This window comes from Syngnathoides biaculeatus, chromosome 8, assembly GCF_019802595.1.
Source record: "Syngnathoides biaculeatus isolate LvHL_M chromosome 8, ASM1980259v1, whole genome shotgun sequence".
In the NCBI taxonomy this organism is placed as follows: Eukaryota; Metazoa; Chordata; class Actinopteri; order Syngnathiformes; family Syngnathidae; genus Syngnathoides; species Syngnathoides biaculeatus.
Window position 1 is genome coordinate 28,163,562 of NC_084647.1, and position 19,853 is coordinate 28,183,414.

The following is a 19,853-nucleotide window of genomic DNA, read 5'->3' on the forward strand; positions in this document are numbered from 1 at the left end:
GCTCCAGTATGTCTATGACCCTAGTGAAGATGAGTACAATATAAAATGGATGGATACAGTACATAAGTGTATACAGTAACGCAACAAGTCATAGTACACAAGTAAATACAAAAGATGAACAAGTCATGTAAATGGACACGTTGCTCCATCTTGTGATCAAATCTGTCATATGTCGGGGGCATGGCTAGGCCACTGCCCTCTGCACAGCTGCCTCCGGTAGCAACTCCTCAACTGTAGCCTATTGACACTAATAGGCCAACTATATAAGCCTCGTGTGTTCCATTGTCATTTACCAGTTCATTGTGTTTGACACTGCATCATTATGTGTAAGTATGCTAGCGTTTTGTTTATCTCCCTCGTTACAGCATTTCTGTGCCACTTTAGTCAAGTGTTGTTTTGCCTTGTAGTTATCTGACGTTTCAGGATTTTTGGACCTTGCCTTTTTCACTTTTTTTTTTTTTTTTTTTTTTTTTTGCTTCTGCCTTTTTGGTCTGCTTACCTGCATATGACCTCTGACAGAATTAAACTACGCTCGAAAATCATGTCCCTGCCTCGGAGTCCTGCATGTGGTCCTACCCCGTGTTGCTTGCTCGTGACAGGTCGGTTATTGTTTCTCTTTTGAAAACTTGGTGATTGGTGATTTGCCTCAAAACTCCTGATAGTGTAAAGTCTACTTTAATCACACACACACACACCTAGCTGCAGCACCAACCATTATCTCACCTTTGACTCCCCCTGATTCGTTGATCATCTACAAACAGGAAGTGACCTGCATCTTCAACCAACAAAAGATCAAGAAACCAGCAGGCCCAGACCTCGTGTCCCCATCCTGCCACAATCCTGTCAATCCATCCTGTCTCTCTGGACCAGCTCGCTCCAGACTTCACACTGATCTTCAATAAGTCTCTTAAACTGTGTCACGTACCACCCTTTTTCAAAAGCTCCACCATCCTCACTAGTCCGCAAGTAACCAGCAATTTTGGATCTGAACTCCTACAGGTCTGTCGTCTTGACATCTGTGCTCATTAAGTCCTTTTGAATGCCTTGTGCTTATCCACCTCAAGAGCCTCACAGATTCCCTGCCGGACACTTGCAGTTTCTCTAATTCTTCTTCTCGTGTAAATTGCAGTGGGCGTGTATTATGCAATGTCTTTTTATTCCTGATCCCCCCCCCCAAAAAAAAAAAAAAAACAAAAAAAAAGTCATGGTGCCATTTTTAAAGTTTAATTTTTTCAAACCATTATAGCCAAATTTCAGTACTGTGGCATTTTCTTAATGCTTTGTTTTGGAGGAAAGACATAAATCATCAACAGGACAGACACTAGGAAACTTAAAGGTTAAGATAAGTATTTTAAGTCCTTCAGTGAGTCAGTCCTTATGCTCCATTACCCTTTGTGCACTTTGTATGTATAATTAACCCACAATGCATTCCGCGCAATTTGAATTGTTAACATGTAAATAAAAAAAGTAGCAACAATCAAGTACACTTTTTACTCAGCAAAATAATGGGAAACAAAAGTGTGACAACTGAAGTTGCGCAATTCTTTGCACTTTTACAGTCCTGCACCAACACTGTACATTGTATAAATCAATCACTTCCGAATCGCTTTCTTCTATTTTTATCCTCAATAAAATGGTACCACACAACTGACTGCTCTTTATTTGAATCATCAGTTTCAAATTTCAGTATGTTTGGTGAGAGACATTGACGATGCAAAAGTAAGCATTGTTGGACTTCAGATCTACTTTAACTCTGGTCTAATTACTTAGCCAGGAAGAGTCACAAGTTATTATATTAATTACTTAAAATCGCAGATATTCGGAGTAACCTGCATCACTGCTGGCCACTAATGTGCTTGGGAAGCATCTGCACCATTTGCACAATTGACATTGTGATATTTGTAGTCATTTTTAACTGCATACATTTCTTGAAGTCCCTGTGCCCTTTGAATAACGGTCATTGCACCAGACTATTGTTTTATTAGTTATGTCAAACTGAGTGCTCTCGAGGACTCTGCATCATTTTTCACAATTGTCAAAAAAATAAATTGTATTGGCATTACCACATTAATGGTATTCTATTGTTCTGTCACTTTTTAAAAATGTTTTTATGTCTCGAAAGTATTCACTGTCAGTTTAGTTGTTGTCATAGTAGGGCAGCTTCAACTACGAGACAAATTCTCATTCTTGACATTGTGAAAGCCTTCCCAAAAGCTGTTACATCTGCACAGGGTTGGCCAACATTGTATTAAACCATATTGATTTAGAATGGGATATCACTTAAAATCATGTGAGCCATGGCAGGTACTCCATATGTCAGAAAAGATGAGCTTTTAAATTGGTTGTGCTGTATCACAATCAGTTGATGTTAAAGTAAGCATGGATGACTGGCTGATGTCAGTTTGTTTTGAATGCCATCCCATCTACCCACAGGAACAACAATCAACCAATAAGTCATGATCTTTGTTATAGGCACCCACGTGGTAAAAATATTTAACCTTGCAACTCGTATTTTAGTTGCAGATGCAAAAATGTAATGACATTGTAGTAATCATCTGTTGATCTGGTGCTGTGCCTTCCAATCAGCCAAATATATTATTTATGCTTTTGGAATAACCCTGATATTATTCCTTGCCCAGGAGACTAAAAGAAGTTAAGCGGATCAGCCATCCAGCTTGAGCTCTCTTCAAACTCGGAAGTCAACAGCTGCCTTAGCAGCTACCGCTTTTGATCGATCAAATCAGCTGGAAGCAATTATTCCTGCACCTGAAAGGTCTCTTGATGCACTGTCATGTGCAGAGAGTGGAGAAATTGGTCAGTATTTACACTTTTTTTCCAGGTTTTACTGTATTTACCAGGCAAGTCAATTGATAATCACTTGTAATTTGGCATGACAACTTTGGCATTAACAATGGCCTCTTTGCCCATAATCTCCTATGTTGCCAAAATACTGCTGTCTTTTCCTATTTTGAAAAATGACACACTGTTTTTACAGGACTTGCCAAAACTAACCATTAGAGACATACATTGTTTTTAAAATCCTTCTCCAAAGCACCGACCAGAAATTTAGACAACGGCTTTAATATGTATGTATGTTAATATACTTGGTGTTCTGCACCCACTGAGTCATCTATTGCATACCAGGATTTGTAAAGGAATGATGGTGGTTGGATGTTTGGTGGTGGTCAGAGGAGCCGCAGGTGCATTGACAGCCACGCTTATGTCACACTGCTTCCTTCCATCAGTATGCGAGTATAAAGTGAATGAATATTGCGTGCAATTATAAATCATCTTTTGAGTGTCATGAATAGATATACTCGTGTAATTATTTTTTTCCCAAAAATTTGCTTTTTGTTTTATCCTTTAATTTGATTTTTTTTTCTGTGAAACCAACACCGAAAATGATAATTGGTTGTTTATTCCTGCTTATTCAAGAATTTTGTGTGGTTCCTTTTTTTTTTTTTTTGCTTTGTGTTATTTTTCTTCGTTTTGTTTCAATGCTATTATAATGGGATCAAATAGCGGGATTCACTCAGTAATCTTCAAAACATTGCGGTTACATTAGATGTAAGGTTATCAATGGACAAATAATCCTGGTTAGTGATATACAATTTATTATTACTCTAAACATTTTCAGTTATTCAGGCTAAAAATTTCCAATATTCTGTTCTGTGTATTTAAGTTTTCTTTTTAATCTACCGTAAATTCTCAAAAATAATGCCACTGTCTCTTATCCATCAGTCTTGGCCGGCCTCACTACTATTTTATAAATTTTGCCTTTCATCCTAGTAGAGACTCTTCAGCGTGTCATCTTTTTCCATCTTGGCCTATCTCCTGCATCTTCCTCTCTAACCCCAACTGCCCTCATGTCTTCCCTCACCACATCCATAAACCTTCTCTTTGGTCTTCCTCTCGCTCTTTTGCCTGGCAGCTCCATTCTCAGCACCCTTCCACCAATATACTCACTCTGTCGCCTCTGAACATATGCAAACCATCGACGTCTGCTCTCTCGAATCTTGTCTCCAAAACATCCAACTTTGGCTGTCCCTCCAATGAGCTCATTTCTTATCCTATCCAACCTGCTCACTCAGAGCGAGAAAATCAACATCTTCATTTCTGCTACCTCGAGTTCTGCTTCCTGTTGTTTCTTCAGTGCCACCGTCTCTAATCCGTACATCATGGCCGGCCTCACCCCTGTTTTGTAAATTTTGCTCTTCATCCAAGCAGAGACTCTTCTGTCAGATAACACACCAGACACCTTCCGCCAGCTGTTCCAACTTGCTTGGACCCGTTTCTTCACTTCCTAACCACACTCACCATTGCTCTGGATTGTTGACCCTAAATATTTGAAGTCCTCCACCCTCGCGATCGCTAATCCAAGTAGCCTCACTCTTCCCCCTCCACATTTCTCATTCACGCACATATATTGTGTTTTACTTTGGCTAATCTTCATTCCTCTCCTTTCCAGTGCATGTTTCCATCTTTCTAATTGTTCCTCTGCATGCTCCCTGCTTTCACTGCATATCACAATATCATCTGAGAACATCATGGTCCAAGGGGATTCCAGTCTAACCTCATCTGTCAGCCTATCCATTACCACTGGAAACAGGAAGGGGCTCAGAGCTGATCCCTGATGCAGTCCCACCTCCACCTTAAATTCCTCTGTCACACCAAGGCACACCTCACCATTGTTCTGCTGCCATCATACATGTCCTGTACTATTTTAACATACTTCTCTGCCACACCAGACTTACGCATGCAGTACCACAGTTCCTCTCTTGGTACTCTGTCATGGGCTTTCTCTAGATCCACAAAGACACAATGTAGCTCCTTCTGACCTTCTCTGTACTTTTCCACTAGCATCCTCAAGGCAAATAATGCATCTGTGGTACTCTTTCTAGGGATGGAACCATACTGTTGCTCGCAGATACTTACTTCTGTCCTGAGTCTAGCCTCCACTACTTCTTCTTCTTTTCCTTTCGGCTTGTCCCGTTAGGGGTCGCCACAGCGTGTCATCTTTTGCCATCTTAGCCTATCTCCTGCATCTTCCTCTCGAACCCCAACTGCCCTCATGTCTTCCCTCACCACATCCATAAACCTTCTCTTTGGTCTTCCTCTCGCTCTTTTGCCTGGGAGCGCCATCCTCAGCATCCTTCTACCAATATACTCACTCTCTCGCCTCTGAACATGTCCAAACCATCGAAGTCTGCTCTCTCGAATCTTGTCTCCAAAACATCCAGCTTTGGCTGTCCCTCTAATGAGCTCATTTCTAATCCTATCCAACCTGGTCACTCCGAGCGAGAACCTCAACATCTTCATTTCTGCCACCTCCAGTTCAGCTTCCTGTCGTTTCTTCAGTGCCACCGTCTCTAATCCGTACATCATGGCCGGCCTCACCACTGTTTTGTAAACTTTGCCCTTCATCCTAGCAGAGACTCTTCTGTCACATAACACACCAGACACCTTTCGCCAGCTGTTCCAACCTGCTTGGACCCGTTTCTTCACTTCCTGACCACACTCTCCATTGCTCTGTATTGTTGACCCCAAGTATTTGAAGTCGTCCACCCTCGCTATCTCTTCTCCCTGTAGCCTCACTCTTCCCCCTCCACTTTTCTCATTCATGCACATATATTCTGTTTTACTTCGGCTAATCTTCATTCCTCTCCTTTCCAGTGCATGTCTCCATCTTTCCAATTGTTCCTCTGCATGCTCCCTGCTTTCACTGCATATGACAATATCATCTGCGAACATCATGGTCCAAGGGGATTCCAGTCTAACCTCATCTGTCAGCCTATCCATTACCACTGCAAACAGGAAGGGGCTCAGAGCTGATCCCTGATGCAGTCCCACCTCCACCTTAAATTCCTCTGTCACACCTAAGGCACACCTCACCATTGTTCTGCTGCCATCATACATGTCCTGTACTATTTTAACATACTTCTCTGCCACACCAGACTTACGCATGCAGTACCACAGTTCCTCTCTTGGTACTCTGTCATAGGCTTTCTCTAGATCCACAAAGACACAATGTAGCTCCTTCTGACCTTCTCTGTACTTTTCCACGAGCATCCTCAAGGCAAATAAAGCATCTGTGGTACTCTTTCTAGGCATGAAACCATACTGTTGCTCGCAGATACTTACTTCTGTCCTGAGTCTTGCCTCCACTACTCTTTCCCATAACTTCATTGTGTGGCTCATCAACTTTATTCCTCTATAGTTCCCACAGCTCTGAACATCCCCTTTGTTCTTAAAAATGGGAACTAGAACCCTTTTCCTCCATCCTTCAGGCATCTTTTCGCCCGCTAGTATTCTGTTGAATAAGTTGGTCAAAAACTCCACAGCCATCTCTCCAAATTGCTTCCATACCTCTACCGGTATGTCATCAGGACCAACTGCCTTTCCATTTTTCATCCTTTGTAGTGCCTTTCTGTTTTCCCCCTTAGTAATCATTTCCACTTCCTGGTCCTTCACTCTTGCCTCTTCAACTCTTCCTTCTCTCTCATTTTCTTCATTCATCAACTTCTCAAAGTATTCTTTCCATCTATTTAGTACACTACCGGCACCAGTCAACACATTTCCATCTCTATCCTTAATCACCCTTACCTGCTGCACATCCTTCCCATCTCTATCCCTCTGTCTGGCCAACCTGTAGAGATCCTTTTCTCCTTCTTTCGTGTCCAACCTGGTGTACATGTCTTCATATGCCTCTTGTTTAGCCTTTGCCACCTCTACCTTTGCCCTACGTCGCATCTCGATGTACTCCTTTCGCCTCTCCTCAGTCCTCTCAGTATCCCACTTCTTCTTCGCTAATCTCTTTCCTTGTATGACTCCCTGTATTTTGGGGTTCCACCACCAAGTCTCCTTCTCCCCTTTCCTACCAGATGACACACCAAGTACTCTCCTGCCTGTCTCTCTGATCACCTTGGCTGTCATCGTCCAGTCTTCCGGGAGCTTCGGTTGTCCATCGAGAGCCTGTCTCACCTCTTTCCGGAAGGCCGCACGACATTCTTCCTTTCTCAGCTTCCACCACATGGTTCTCTGCTCTACCTTTGTCTTCTTAATCTTCCTACCCACCACCAGAATCATCCTACATACTACCATCCTATGCTGTCGAGCTACACTCTCCCCTACCACTACTTTACAGTCAGTAACCTCCTTCAGATTACATCGTCTGCACAAAATATAATCTACCTGCGTGGTTCTACCTCCGCTCTTGTAGGTCACTATATGTTCCTCCCTCTTCTGGAAATAAGTGTTCACTACAGCCATCTCCATCCTTTTTGCAAAGTCCACCACCATCTGCCCTTCAAAGTTCCTTTCCTGGATGCCGTACTTACCCATCACTTCTTCATCGCCCCTGTTTCCTTTACCAATATGTCCATTACAATCTGCACCAATCACAACTCTCTCGCTGTCTGGGATGCTCAGAACTACTTCATTTAGTTCCTTCCAGAATTTCTCTTTCAACTCTAGGTCACATCCTACCTGTGGTGCATAGCCGCTAACCACATTATACATAACACCCTCAATTTCAAATTTTAGTCTCATCACTCGATCTGATACTCTTTTTACCTCCAAGACATTCTTAGCCAGCTCTTCCTTTAAAATAACCCCTACTCCATTTCTCTTCCCATCTACTCCATGGTAGAATAATTTAAACCCTGCTCCCAAACTTCTAGCCTTACTACCTTTCCACCTGCTCTCTTGGATGCACAGAATATCAACCTTTCTCCTAATCATCATGTCAACCAACTCCTGTGCTTTCCTGTCATAGTCCCAACATTCAAAGTCCCTACACTCAGTTGTAGGCTCTGTGCATTGCTCTTTTTCTTCTGACGCTGGATCCGGTTTCCTCCTCTTCTTTGTCTTCGACCCACAGTAGCTGAATTTCCACCGACGCCCTGTAGGTTAGCAGTGCCGGGGGCGGGCGTTGTTAACCCGGGCCACGACCGATCCGGTATGGGATTCTTTAGATGAACGCTCATATTTGTTTGGCACAGTTTTTACGCCGGATGCCCTTCCTGACGCAACCCTCTGCATTTATCCGGGCTTGGGACCGGCCTACAGATTGCACTGGTTTGTGCCCCCATAGGGCTGCATTTAGCCTCCACTACTCTTTCCCATAACTTCATTGTGTGGCTTATCAACTATATTCCTCTATAATTCCCACAGCTCTGAACATTGCCTTTGTTCTGAAAAATGCGAACTAGAACACTTTTCCTCAATTCTTCATGCATCTTTTCGCCAGTTAGTATTCTGTTGAATAAGTTGGTCAAAAACTCCACAGCCATCTCTCCAAATTGCTTCCATACCTCCACCGGTATGTCATCAGGATCAACTGCCTTAACATTTTTCATCCTTTGTAGTGCCTTTCTAACTTCCCCCTTACTAATCATTGTCATTACCTGGTCCTTCACACTTGCCTCTTCTACTCTTCCTTCTCCCTCATTTTCTTCATTCATCAACTTCTCCAAGTATTCTTTCCATCTATTTAGCACACGACTGGTTAACACATTTCCATCTCTATCCTTAATCACCCTTATCTGCTGCACATCCTTTCCATCTCTATCTCTCTGTCTGGCCAAACTGTAGGGATCCTTTTCTCCTTCTTTCATGTCCAACCTGGTGTACATGTCGTCATATGGCTCTTGTTTAGCCTTTGACACCTCTACCTTTGCCCTACATCGCATCTCGATGTACTCCTTTCGCCTCTCCTCAGTCCTCTAAGTGTCCCACTTCTTCTTTGCTTATTTCTTTCCTTGTATGACTCCCTGTATTTTGGGGTACCACCACCAAGTCTCCTTCTCCCCTTTCCTACTAGAAGACCCACCAAGTACTCTCCTGCCTGTCTCTCTGATTACCTTGGCTGTCGTCGTCCAGTCTTCCGGGAGCTTTCGCTGTCCACCGAGAGTTTGTCTCACGTCTTTCCGAAAGGCCGCACAACATTCTTCCTTTCTCAGCTTCCACCTCATGGCTCTCTGCTCTCCCTTTGTCTTCTTAATCTTCCTTCCCACCACCAGACTCATCCTACACACCACCATCCTATGCTGTCGAGCTACACTCTCCGCTACCACTACTTTACAGTCAGTAATCTCCTTCAGATTACATTGTCTGGACAAAATATAATCCACCTGTGTGCTTCTACCTCTGCTCTTGTAGGTCACTATATGTACCTCCCTCTTCTGGAAATAATTGTTCACTACAGCCATCTCCATCCTTTTTGCAAAGTCCACCACCATCTGTCCCTCAAAGTTCCTTTCCTGGATGCTGTACTTACCCATCACTTCTTCATCGCCCCTGTTTCCTTTACCAATATGTCTATTACATTCTGCACCAATCACAACTCTCTCGCTGTCTGGGATGCTTAGAACTACTTCATCTAGTTCCTTCCAGAATTCTCTTTCAACTCTAGGTCACTTTCTACCTGTGAGACATAGCCGCGAACAACATTATACATAACACCCTCAATTTAAAATTTTAGTCTCATCACTCGATCTGATACTCTTTTCACCTCCAAGACATTCTTAGCCAGCTCTTCCTTTAAAATAACTCTACTCCATTTCTCTTCCCATCTACTCCGTGGTAGAATAATTTAAACCCTGCTCCTAAAATTCTCGCCTTACTACCTTTCCACCTGCTCTCTTGGATGCACAGTATATCAACCTTTCTCCTTATCATCATATCAACCAACTCCTGAGCTTTTCCTGTCATAGTCCCAACATTCAAAGTCCCTACACTCAGTTGTAGGCTTTGTGCATTCTTCTTTTTCTTCTGACAACGGATCTGGTTTCCTCCTCTTCTTTGTCTTCGAGGACAGTACTCAATGTGCTGACAATAATTAGGAATCAAGGGAACCAACATTCTTCGGATTCAAAAAAACGTTTCCTCACAAATGTCATGGATGGCATTGATGATGACATGCTGTGGGAGCAAGATGGGATCACTGTTCATGATTGCAGGAGGCACGAGAACTGGACCAGGTCATCAATGATGAGGTTCACAGTGATGCACCAAATATATCTATGATGGATATTTTTTAGAATGGGGATGAGTCGGATGCTTCTTTTGAAGTCTTGGGCAAGGATGTGTATTTTCGTGGATAAACTGTACTATGCACAAATATTTAATGCAAAAAATATTTAAGTGTTAAATACTCAGGGATTTTCCTGGAATTCCGGATTTTTAAATTTTCATAAAAAATCCTCTGGAAAATTGAGGAAAATTTGCCTTAAATGAATCCGGATATTAGTTGACAACATTGAACGAACATGTCTTTGAGTTTGTTGTTTTGCTTTTACCAGCGTAGCAATGTTGAGGCACTAATACGAGTAACAGTAACGCCCCTCCCCTCGCATTCTCTCGAGGCGTCGCTTATTTTTTATGGTCTTGACATTAATTTGCATGTTTATTTCATAAACGTTGTTTACAAACAAGCCTTTTCCAAAACAACCGGAATTTACCTGGGTACAGGAAATGCAAGTTAACTGTACTGCGCATGTACGAAACTCAGAACTGCTTCACATAATGTGAGCGCAATAACGTCGAAAGTTATTAACATGAGCCATGTCAAAGGAAATTCAGTTACACCAGGGGCCACCCGGCGTGGGGGGAGGGTCAACCCCAAAGGATGAGGACATCAGTCCTTCCTTGGGGCGCATGACCATGAGTATGACCCACAAAGTCGACGTTAACGTGGTCGAACCTCCTCTCGGGACACCGAATGACTCCAAGGGGGGTTTTGCGTGGCGATGCACCTGAGCATGCTGACAGGCGAGTCGACCCAGGTCTGCACCCCGTGGTCCGAGGCCTGGTCCGCGCCCATACGGGAGTGGTCAAGACCGAGATGCACAGTGCCGACGACTGCCCCGGACAGGCAGTCCGCAACCACATTGGATTTGCCGGCGATGTGTCGGATGTCCGTAGTGTACTCCGAGATGAACGACAGTTGGCGTTGCTGGCGGGCAGACCACGGCTCCACCACCTTGGACATGACGAAAGTGAGGGGTTCGTGGCCCACATTTGCTGTGATCTCATGGCGTTCCAGAAGGGAACGGAAGTGGCGGATCGCCAGCCGGAGGCCGAAGAGCTCCCGATCAAATGTGCTGTATTTGCGTTCCCTGGGGACCCACCTGATGGCTGAAAAAGGCAAGCCGTTGCCGGGCGCCGCCAACCCACTGTTCGAATACGGCCCTCACGGCGTAGTCCGACGCGTCTGTAGTGAGAGTGAGGGGGTCCCGGGAGATGGGTGGGCCGGCATAGCGGCCCGGCTCAGCGTGGCCTTCATGGCCCCGAAGGCTTCCACTCTTTCAGCCGTCCATTCAATGTCCTGGTTGGGGGCCTTGCCCTTAAGAATCTCATACAGCGGGCGGATGGTGTGGGCTACCCGTCGGAGGAACCGGTGTTGGAAAGTCACCATTCCCAGAAACTCCCGGAGCCCCTGAGCCGATCGAGGTCGGAGAAAAGTGGAGACTGCCTCCACCTTTGACAGAATGAGGGCGGCGCCGTTTTTGTCGATAAGGTGCCCAAGGATCTCAATGGAGGGCATCCCGAAAACACACTTCGCAGGGTTGATGATCAAGTCATACTGCTCGAATCTCGCGAAGACCTCCCCGAGGTGCTTCAGATGTTCTTCCTCTGAGGTGGTGGCGACGAGGATCTCGTCCAAATAGACAAACACAAAGGGGAAGTCTCTGAGCACCGAATCCATTAACCGTTGGAAAGACTGGGCCACATTTTTGAGTCCAAACAGCATCCTCAGAAACTCAAACAGGCCAAACGGTGTGACTACAGCCGTCTTGGGAACATCTGAGGGGTGCACAGGGTCCTGGTGATAACTGCGCACCAGGTCAATCTTGGAGAACAGGAGTTTGCCTGCCAGGTGGGCCGAGAAGTCCTGAATGTGGGGGATAGGGTAGCGGTCGGGTGTAGTGGCCTCCTTAAGGCAGCGGGAGTTACCACACGGTCGCCACCCGCCCTCTGGTCCAGAGACGATGTGGAGCGGCGAGGTCCCACAGACTATCCGAGCGGCGGACAATGCCCAGGCGCTCCATGTTGGCAAACTCGGATTTAGCGACTACGAGCTTCTCGGGGTCGAGCCGTCGGGCTCTAGTATGAATCAGGGGCCCCTTGGTCTCGATGTAGTACTCGACCCCATGTTTAGTTGCGGCAGAGGAGAAAGTGGGCCGTGTCAAGCCAGGGAATTCACCAAGGAGGAATTGATACTTGGTGCCATCTGAGAGTGAACTGAAGAGACTGTCATAAGTCGCCTCGTTACGGACACAGGCAACCGAGGATAAAGTTAATGCGTCCACCAGACGGCCCTTCTTCACGTCCACCAGCAGTCTGTGGGCACAGAAAAAAATCAGCGCTGAGGAGAGAGAACGAGACATTAGCAGTGACAAAGTCCCATTTGAAGCACCGACCCCCGCAACATAAGCACTCAGTCTTTATGCCATAAGAGCAGATAGGGGAGCCATTAGCGGACAGTAGGGGCGGCTCCTCCAGCGGCGTCATCCGCAGTAACAGTCAAGACGGTCCTCTGGGGGCCGGTGTCGCAAAGGAATTTGCACCCGGAAAGGGTGTCCTTGACGAAGAGCAGCCGGTTCTTCTCGCCCACGCTCACGCCCGCTACGGAGCGCGGGCTTTGGCATTTCCCGACGCGTCGTAGTTGGAAGGTGTGCGCCATCTCTTCGCTTTCGCGCCAAAATGGGCGTGGAAGTTGCACAAGCCTGTGGCAGCGCGGCCGTCGGTGACAATGGGGCCCCTGTTGGATGGCACCTCCACCCCCGGGGGCAAGTAACTGCGCGCCAGGCCAGCACCCCAGGGGAGAAGCGCTGGGTGGCCAGGAAGAAAAGGTCGACCTCCTCAGCCAGGGCACGGGGCTCAGTGATAGTAGCGTTAGCGAGCGCTGTCTGAACATGCGGCGGCATGTGTCTAAGGAACAGTTCCATGAAAAAGAAATTGAGCTCTTCCGCGCCTTCAGGTTGAGCATCATTTCCATGTGTTTGGAAAGTTTGCTGTCCCCCAGTCCATTAATAGCCAAAAGACGTCGGGCTCACTCTGGGTGTGAAAGCTCAAAAACTTTGAGAAGATGAGTCTTGAGCCCAGCATATTTATCTTGGGCCGGGGGAGATGTGATGAAACTCACTGCCCTGGCCGCCGTTGAGCTCCCAAGGGCTGAGACAACGTGGTAATCATCCAAGATCCCATGAACCCAACTTCATATACTTGTATAAAGTTGGAAAAAGTGACCAAAGTATCTCAGTCTTAAATGCATGAGTCTTAGTATTTTAAATTGCACATAGACAAAGTTCAGTACTGTTGTATCTGTTGATGTACTGTAAATATGACTGCAATGGCACAGCGCAGAATGCTTAATGATGTAAAAAAGAAGCCTAGCGTTTCTTCCAGAAATCACTGGTACATGCAAACATCTCTGTTGACAAATCTACCTTAACACATTAAATAAGAATTGAGTTCATTAAAGAGCACCAAGGAGGAAACGTTGCTCTCATTTAAAAAAAAAAAAAAAAAAATATATATATATATATATATATACACACGTGTGTATGCTGCATGTTTGAAGTTTGCTCAAATGTACTTAGCTATCCAAAAATCCACTACTGGAAAAAGGTTTTCTAGGTTCTCTTTGGACTGATATTTTTTTTTTTTTTTTTTTTTTTTTTTTATCCTAGTCGTGGAACAGCGGAACAGGTCCGCGAGGGTGTACGGTGCTATGAAAAAGTATTTGCCTCGTCCTGATTACTTTATTTTATTTATTTATTTTTTTGCAAATCACACACACGTTTCAAATCATCAGACCAATTTTGATGTCATTCAGAGACAAACCAAGGAAATACAAAATGGAGTATTCAAATGACAATTACATTTATTAAGGAACAGAAAAAAATCCAAACCTTTCTGACCCTCTTTAAAAAAGTATTTGCCCCCTGAACCTCATAAAAGGTTGTGCCACCCTTGGCAGGAATCACAAAAATCAATCATGAAAATTCATGATGAGTCTTTCACATCTCTCTGGGGGAATATTGTCCCTCTTCTTTGCAGAATTGTATCAACTCTGCTATAATTGAGGGTTTTCTAGTATGAACTGCCTGTTTAAGGTCACAGCATGGCATCTCATCTGGATTTAAATCCGGATTTTGACTTGACCACTCAAAAACCTTGATCTATCTTTTTTTTTTTACCAATTCAGAGGTGGACTTGCTGGTGTGTTTCGGATTGTCGCCCTGCTGCATGATGGAAGAGCATTTAAGTTTGAGGGCACGAACTGATGCTAGACGTTCTCATTCAGGATTTTCTAGTCCATAGTAGAATACATTGTTCCATCAATCACAGCAAGTTGTCCTGGTCCTGATTTAACAAAGCAGCCCCAGACCATCACAGTGCCAACACCATGCTTCAGTGTTAGTAAAATGTTCTTTTCATCAAATCCTCTGCCATTTTTACACCAGATGTTTATGGGCTGCACACCTTCCAAAAAGTTGAAGTTAATTTTTGACTCTTCAGCCCACAGAAGATCATCAAGATTATTTTGGGCAAATGTGTGACGAGCATTTGTATTCTTTGCTGACAGCAGGTGGTTTTGCCTGTGAACTCTCTCATGGATGCCATTTTTCGCCAGTGTCTTTCATATGAAAGAGTCATGAACACTGACCTTAACTGAGGCCAGCAGGTCTGTAAATGTTACTCAAGGTTATTTTGTGACGTCCTGTAAGAGTCGTTGTCGGACTCTTGGATTAATTTTAATTGGTCGTCCACTCCTGGGAAGGTTGGCCAATGTGTCCAGTTTTATCATTTGTGGATAATGGCTAAGACAGTGCTTTGCTGGAGCCTCAAAATCTTTGATATGACTTTGTAACCTTTTCCAGATTTTTGAATTCCAATCACTTTTTTTCAAAATTGTTCTTGAATTTGTTTGGATCGTTGCTTGGTGCATTGGCTTTTGAGATATTGTAGCCTACTTCACATTTACTGACAGATTCTATTTAAGTGATTCCTTTATTCAACAAGTATCTAGGCAGTCTAGGCTTGGAAAATTGAACTCACCTTTCCCAAATTTGCAGTTAGTCACAGTGACTTTGTGATTTAACAAACTTCCTCGAACTAATTTACCTTTTCACAGAGGGTCACAAAAGGTTGTTTTTTTTGTGCCTGAATAAATTGATTTGTCATTTGAAAACTGCAATTTTGTATTTCCTTGGGGTGTCTCTGAGTGATATTATAATTGATTTAATAATTTGAAACTTTTGTGTTTGATATAAAAAAAATCCAGAAGGTGGCAAATACTTTTTCATGGCACTGTAATACAGTGGCTGCTTTCTTGCAGGAATGCAGACATATTTATACAACAGGACCCAATATTTTAAAAGGGTTAAGATTTTTTTCCTAGGTCAAGGATGCAGTCAGTTTTTTACTTTATCATGGTTTGTGAATCACTCCCAATTGGCACCTCCCTTAATGTACCCCAACCCACATTTTCCCATGGTGCAGATATTTGGGACCTTTGAGGTAATTCTCCAATAGCTGTTTCAGATGTAAGAATGTGTCCAACAAATATAGTGAACATATTTGTTTGGTTGTTTTTCCCCTCAGCCCACGGTCACCTATCCCTGGATGCAGCACAGAGGCCAGGAGCCATTGATAACCAAGATCTGGTCATGACTGACACCATCAAGGTAAAGGATTTCCAAGGATATATGCAGTAGCTGTGTCAGCATGATATTCATATCATTATTTTATTTGCAATTGATTATAATGTCCAAAGCAGACTGCTTTAGACGAGGAGTCTTGTCATTTTACCATTTTTTATGATTGTCAATATTCTATTCTGGTGTTCGTGGTCATTATGCGAAAAGCTCAGTCATAATGCTTACTAGAATATAAAACATATCATGATAACACTGTCCTCTACAACATTTTGAGTTTAGTTGAAAAAATAAATTGCTTGGAAATAAGAATGAAAGAGTGAAAGCCAGACTAATTTATATTAGGTATGATGCAGTGGTCTTTTATGGCAATTTTTTTTTTTTTTTTTAGGAAGGACCTTGTCATCGTGGCTTTCTTGATTTAAACATGTATTCCTGTTGAGCAAAACTTGTCAATCTTAGATTCAGAGGTCATCTCCATAGCACTTTTCAGGTCTGAATTTGACTGCCGCATTGTACATTTTGAATCAAGTCAGTGTCATTTGAAATCATCCAGGTAACCAAGATATGGACAGGAATTTACATGCTCTGGTCTTAGTTCTGGCAGCGTGCAAGTCCTCCAGGGTAGATAGAGTACCGGCAATTTTTCTGCCTGTCATTATTGTCTCTTGCAGTCAACGTTTGGCTGCAACGAGCCAAAGTGTGTTAGATGAACAGGGGACAAATTCAATAATACTGTGGAGAACTGCCACAGAATCAGAATCTGCTTTATTAGCCAAGTGTGTAAAAACACAAAAGGGATTTTTTCCCGGCAGTCGGTGATGCCCTGGTACGACATTCATTCAGAACGAAGAACAAGAAGACAAACAAAGAACGAGACATTTCTGTTTATAGGAGCTATTGCTTGTAAGTAATGCAAGATGAGCAAGAAGGAGCAGTTTAAACTGACGAATCGTGCGGTCTACAAAATATAAAAATATATATATAAATATATATAATTTTTTAAATAGATAGATGGATAGATAAATATACACATATACACGTATACACACAGTGCCTTGTGAAAGTATTCGGCCCCTTGAACTTTTCAACCTTTTGCCACTTTTCAGGCTTCAAAGATAAACATAAAATTAAATATTTTTTGTCAAAAATCAACAAGTGTGACGCAATTGTGAATCGGAATGAAATTCATTGGATATTTTGAACTTTTTTTTTAACAGATAAAAACCTGAAAAGTGGGGCGTGCAATATTATTCAGCCCCCTTACATTAAGACTTTGTAGCACCACCATTTGCTGCAATTACAGCTGCACGTCGCTTGGGGTATGTCTGTCAGTTTTGCATATCGAGAGACTGAAATTCTTGCCCTTTCTTCCTTGGTAAACTGCTCAAGTTCAGTGATAGCATTTGTGAACCATTCCATTGTAAATTTGGCTTTATGTTTTGGGTCAGTGTCCTGTTGGAAGATAAATCTCCATTCCAGTCTCAGGTCTTTTGCAGACTCCAACAGGTTTTCTTCCAGAATTGTCCCTTATTTGGCTCCATTCATCTTCCCATCAATTTTAACCATCTTCCCTCTCCCTGCTGAAGAAAAGCAGGCCCAAACCATGAGGCTTCCACCACCATGTTTGACAGTGGGGATGGTGTGTTCAGGGTGATCAGCTGTTTTGCTTTTATGCAGACATATCGTTTTGCATTGTGGCCATAAAATTCCATTTTGGTTTCATCTGACCAGAGCACCTTCTTCCACATGTTTTGTGTGTCTCCCAGGTAGATTGTGGCAAATTTTAAACGTGACTTTTTATGGATATCTTTGGGAAATGACTTTCCTCTTGCCACTCTTCCATTAAAGGCCAGATTTGTGCAGTGTACGACTGATTGCTGTCCTATAGACTGACTCCAACCTCAGTTGTAGAACTCTGCAGTTCATCCAGAGTGATCATGGGCTTCTTGGCTGCATCTCTGGTCAGTCTTCTCCTTGTTCGAGGTGAAAGTTTAGAGGGACAGCCGGGTCTTGGTAGACTTGCAGTTGTCTTATACTTCTTACATTTCAATATGATTGCTTCCACAGTGGTCCTTGAGATGTTTAAAGCTCGGGACATCTTTTTGTATCCAAATCCAGCTTTAAACTTCTCCACAACAGTATATCGTACCTGCCTGGTGTGTTCTTTGGTCGTCATGATGCTCTCTGCACTTTAAACGGAACCCTGGGACTATAACAGAGCAGGTGCATTTATACGGAGACTTGATTACACACAGGTAGATTCTATTTATCATCTTCAGTCGACATTGGATCATTCAGAGATCTTCACTGAACTTCTGGAGTGAGTTTGCTGCACTGAATGTAAAGGGGCCGAATAATATTGCACGCCTTACTTTAGATTTTTTTATTTATTAAAGTATAAAATATCCAATAAATTTTGTTTCACTTCACGATTGTGTCCCATTAGTTGTTGATTCTTGACAGAAAAAGAAAATTTTATATCTTGGTTTGATGCCTGAAATGTGGCATAAGATTGAAAAGTTCAAGGTGGGGTCAAATACTTTCACAAGACACTGTATATATACAGTGAAGAAAATAAGTATTTGAACACCCTGCTATATTGCACGTTCTCACACTTAAAAGCATGGAGGGGTTTGAAATTTTCAACGTAGGTGCATGTCCACTGTGAGAGAGATAATCTAAAAAGAAAAATCCAGAAATCACAATGTATGATTTGTGTGATACAGCTGTAAATAAGTATTTGAACACCTGAGAAAACCAATGTTATTTCGTACAGTAGCCTTTGTTTGCAATTACAGAGCTAAAAAATTTCCTGTAGTTGTTCACCAGGTTTGCACACACAGCAGGAGGGATTTTGGCCCATTCCTCCACACGGATTTTCTCGAGATAAGACAGGTTTCTGGGCTGTCGCTGAGAAACACTGCGTTTCAGTTCCCTCTGAAGCTTTTCTTTTGGGTTTTGGTGTGGAGACTGGCTAGGCCACAGCAGAACCTTGATATGCTTCTTACAGAGGCACTCCTTGGTTTTCCTGGCTGTGTACTTCGGGTCATTGTCATGTTGAAAGACCCAGCCAGAACTCATTTTAATGCTCTGACTGAGGGAAAGAGCTTATTCCCCAAAATCTCACAATACATGGCCGCGGTCATCCTCTCCTTAATAGAGTGCCGTTGTCCTGTCCGATGTGCAGGAAAAACACCCCCAAAGAATGATGCTACGACCCCCTTGCTTCACAGTACGGATTGTGTTCTCGGGATGGAACTCATCATTTGTCTTCCTCCAAACATGGTTAGTGGAATTATGACAAAAAGTTCCATTTTGGTCCTATCTGACCACAAAACCTTTTCCCATGACTCCTCTGTGTCATCCAAATGGTCATTGGCAAACTTAAGACGGGCCTTGACTAAGACGGGCCTTGACATGTGCTGGTTCAAGCCAGGCATGAGTTCAAACCATGACGTCTTTGTGTATTACCAACAGTCACCTTGGAAACGGTGGTCCCAGCTCTTTTCAGGTCATTGGCCAAGTTCCGTGTAGTCCTTGGCTGACATATCCATACCATTAAAGTCTGCTCGCTCGAACCTTGTCTCCAAAACATCCAACCTTGGCTGTCCCTCTCATGAGCTCATTTCTAGTCATGTCCAACTTGCTCACTCATAGAGAGAACCTCAACATCTTCATTTCTGCCATGTCCATCTCTGCTTCCTGTTGCCTCTTCAGTGCCACCGTCTCTAATCCGTACATCATGGCTGGTCTCACCACTGTTATATAAACTTTGCCTATTATCCTAGCAGACTCTTCTGTCACATAACATACTAGACACCTTCCGCCAGCTGTACCAACCTGGTTGAACCCGTTATTTCACTTCCTTACCACACTCACCATTGCTCTGGATTGTTGATCCCAAGTATTTGAAGTCGTCCACCCTCGCCATCTCTTCTCCCTGGAGTCTCACTCTTCCGCCTCTACCCTTCTCATTCATGCACATATTTTCTGTTTAACTTCGGTTCATCTTCAATCCTCTCCTTTCCAGTGCATGCCTCCATTTTTCTAATTGCTCCCTGCTGTCACTGCAAATCACAATATTATCTGCGAACATCATTGTCCAAGGGGATTACAGTCTAACCTCATCTGTCAGCCTATCCATTTCAACAGCAAACAGGAAGGGGCTCAGACCTGATTCCAAAT

At 43.5% G+C, this 19,853-nt stretch overlaps 1 protein-coding gene across 1 annotated transcript in view; it reads left to right on the forward strand.

Moving 5' to 3' along the window:
* usp32 (ubiquitin specific peptidase 32) overlaps positions 1-19,853 on the forward strand; it is a 257,750-nt gene that overhangs the window by 80,419 nt on the left and 157,478 nt on the right. Inside the window, exon 14 of the mRNA XM_061827750.1 lies at positions 15,613-15,695. Within this exon, the coding sequence (XP_061683734.1) occupies positions 15,613-15,695 (83 nt within the window). The remainder of the gene's footprint in view (positions 1-15,612; positions 15,696-19,853) is intronic.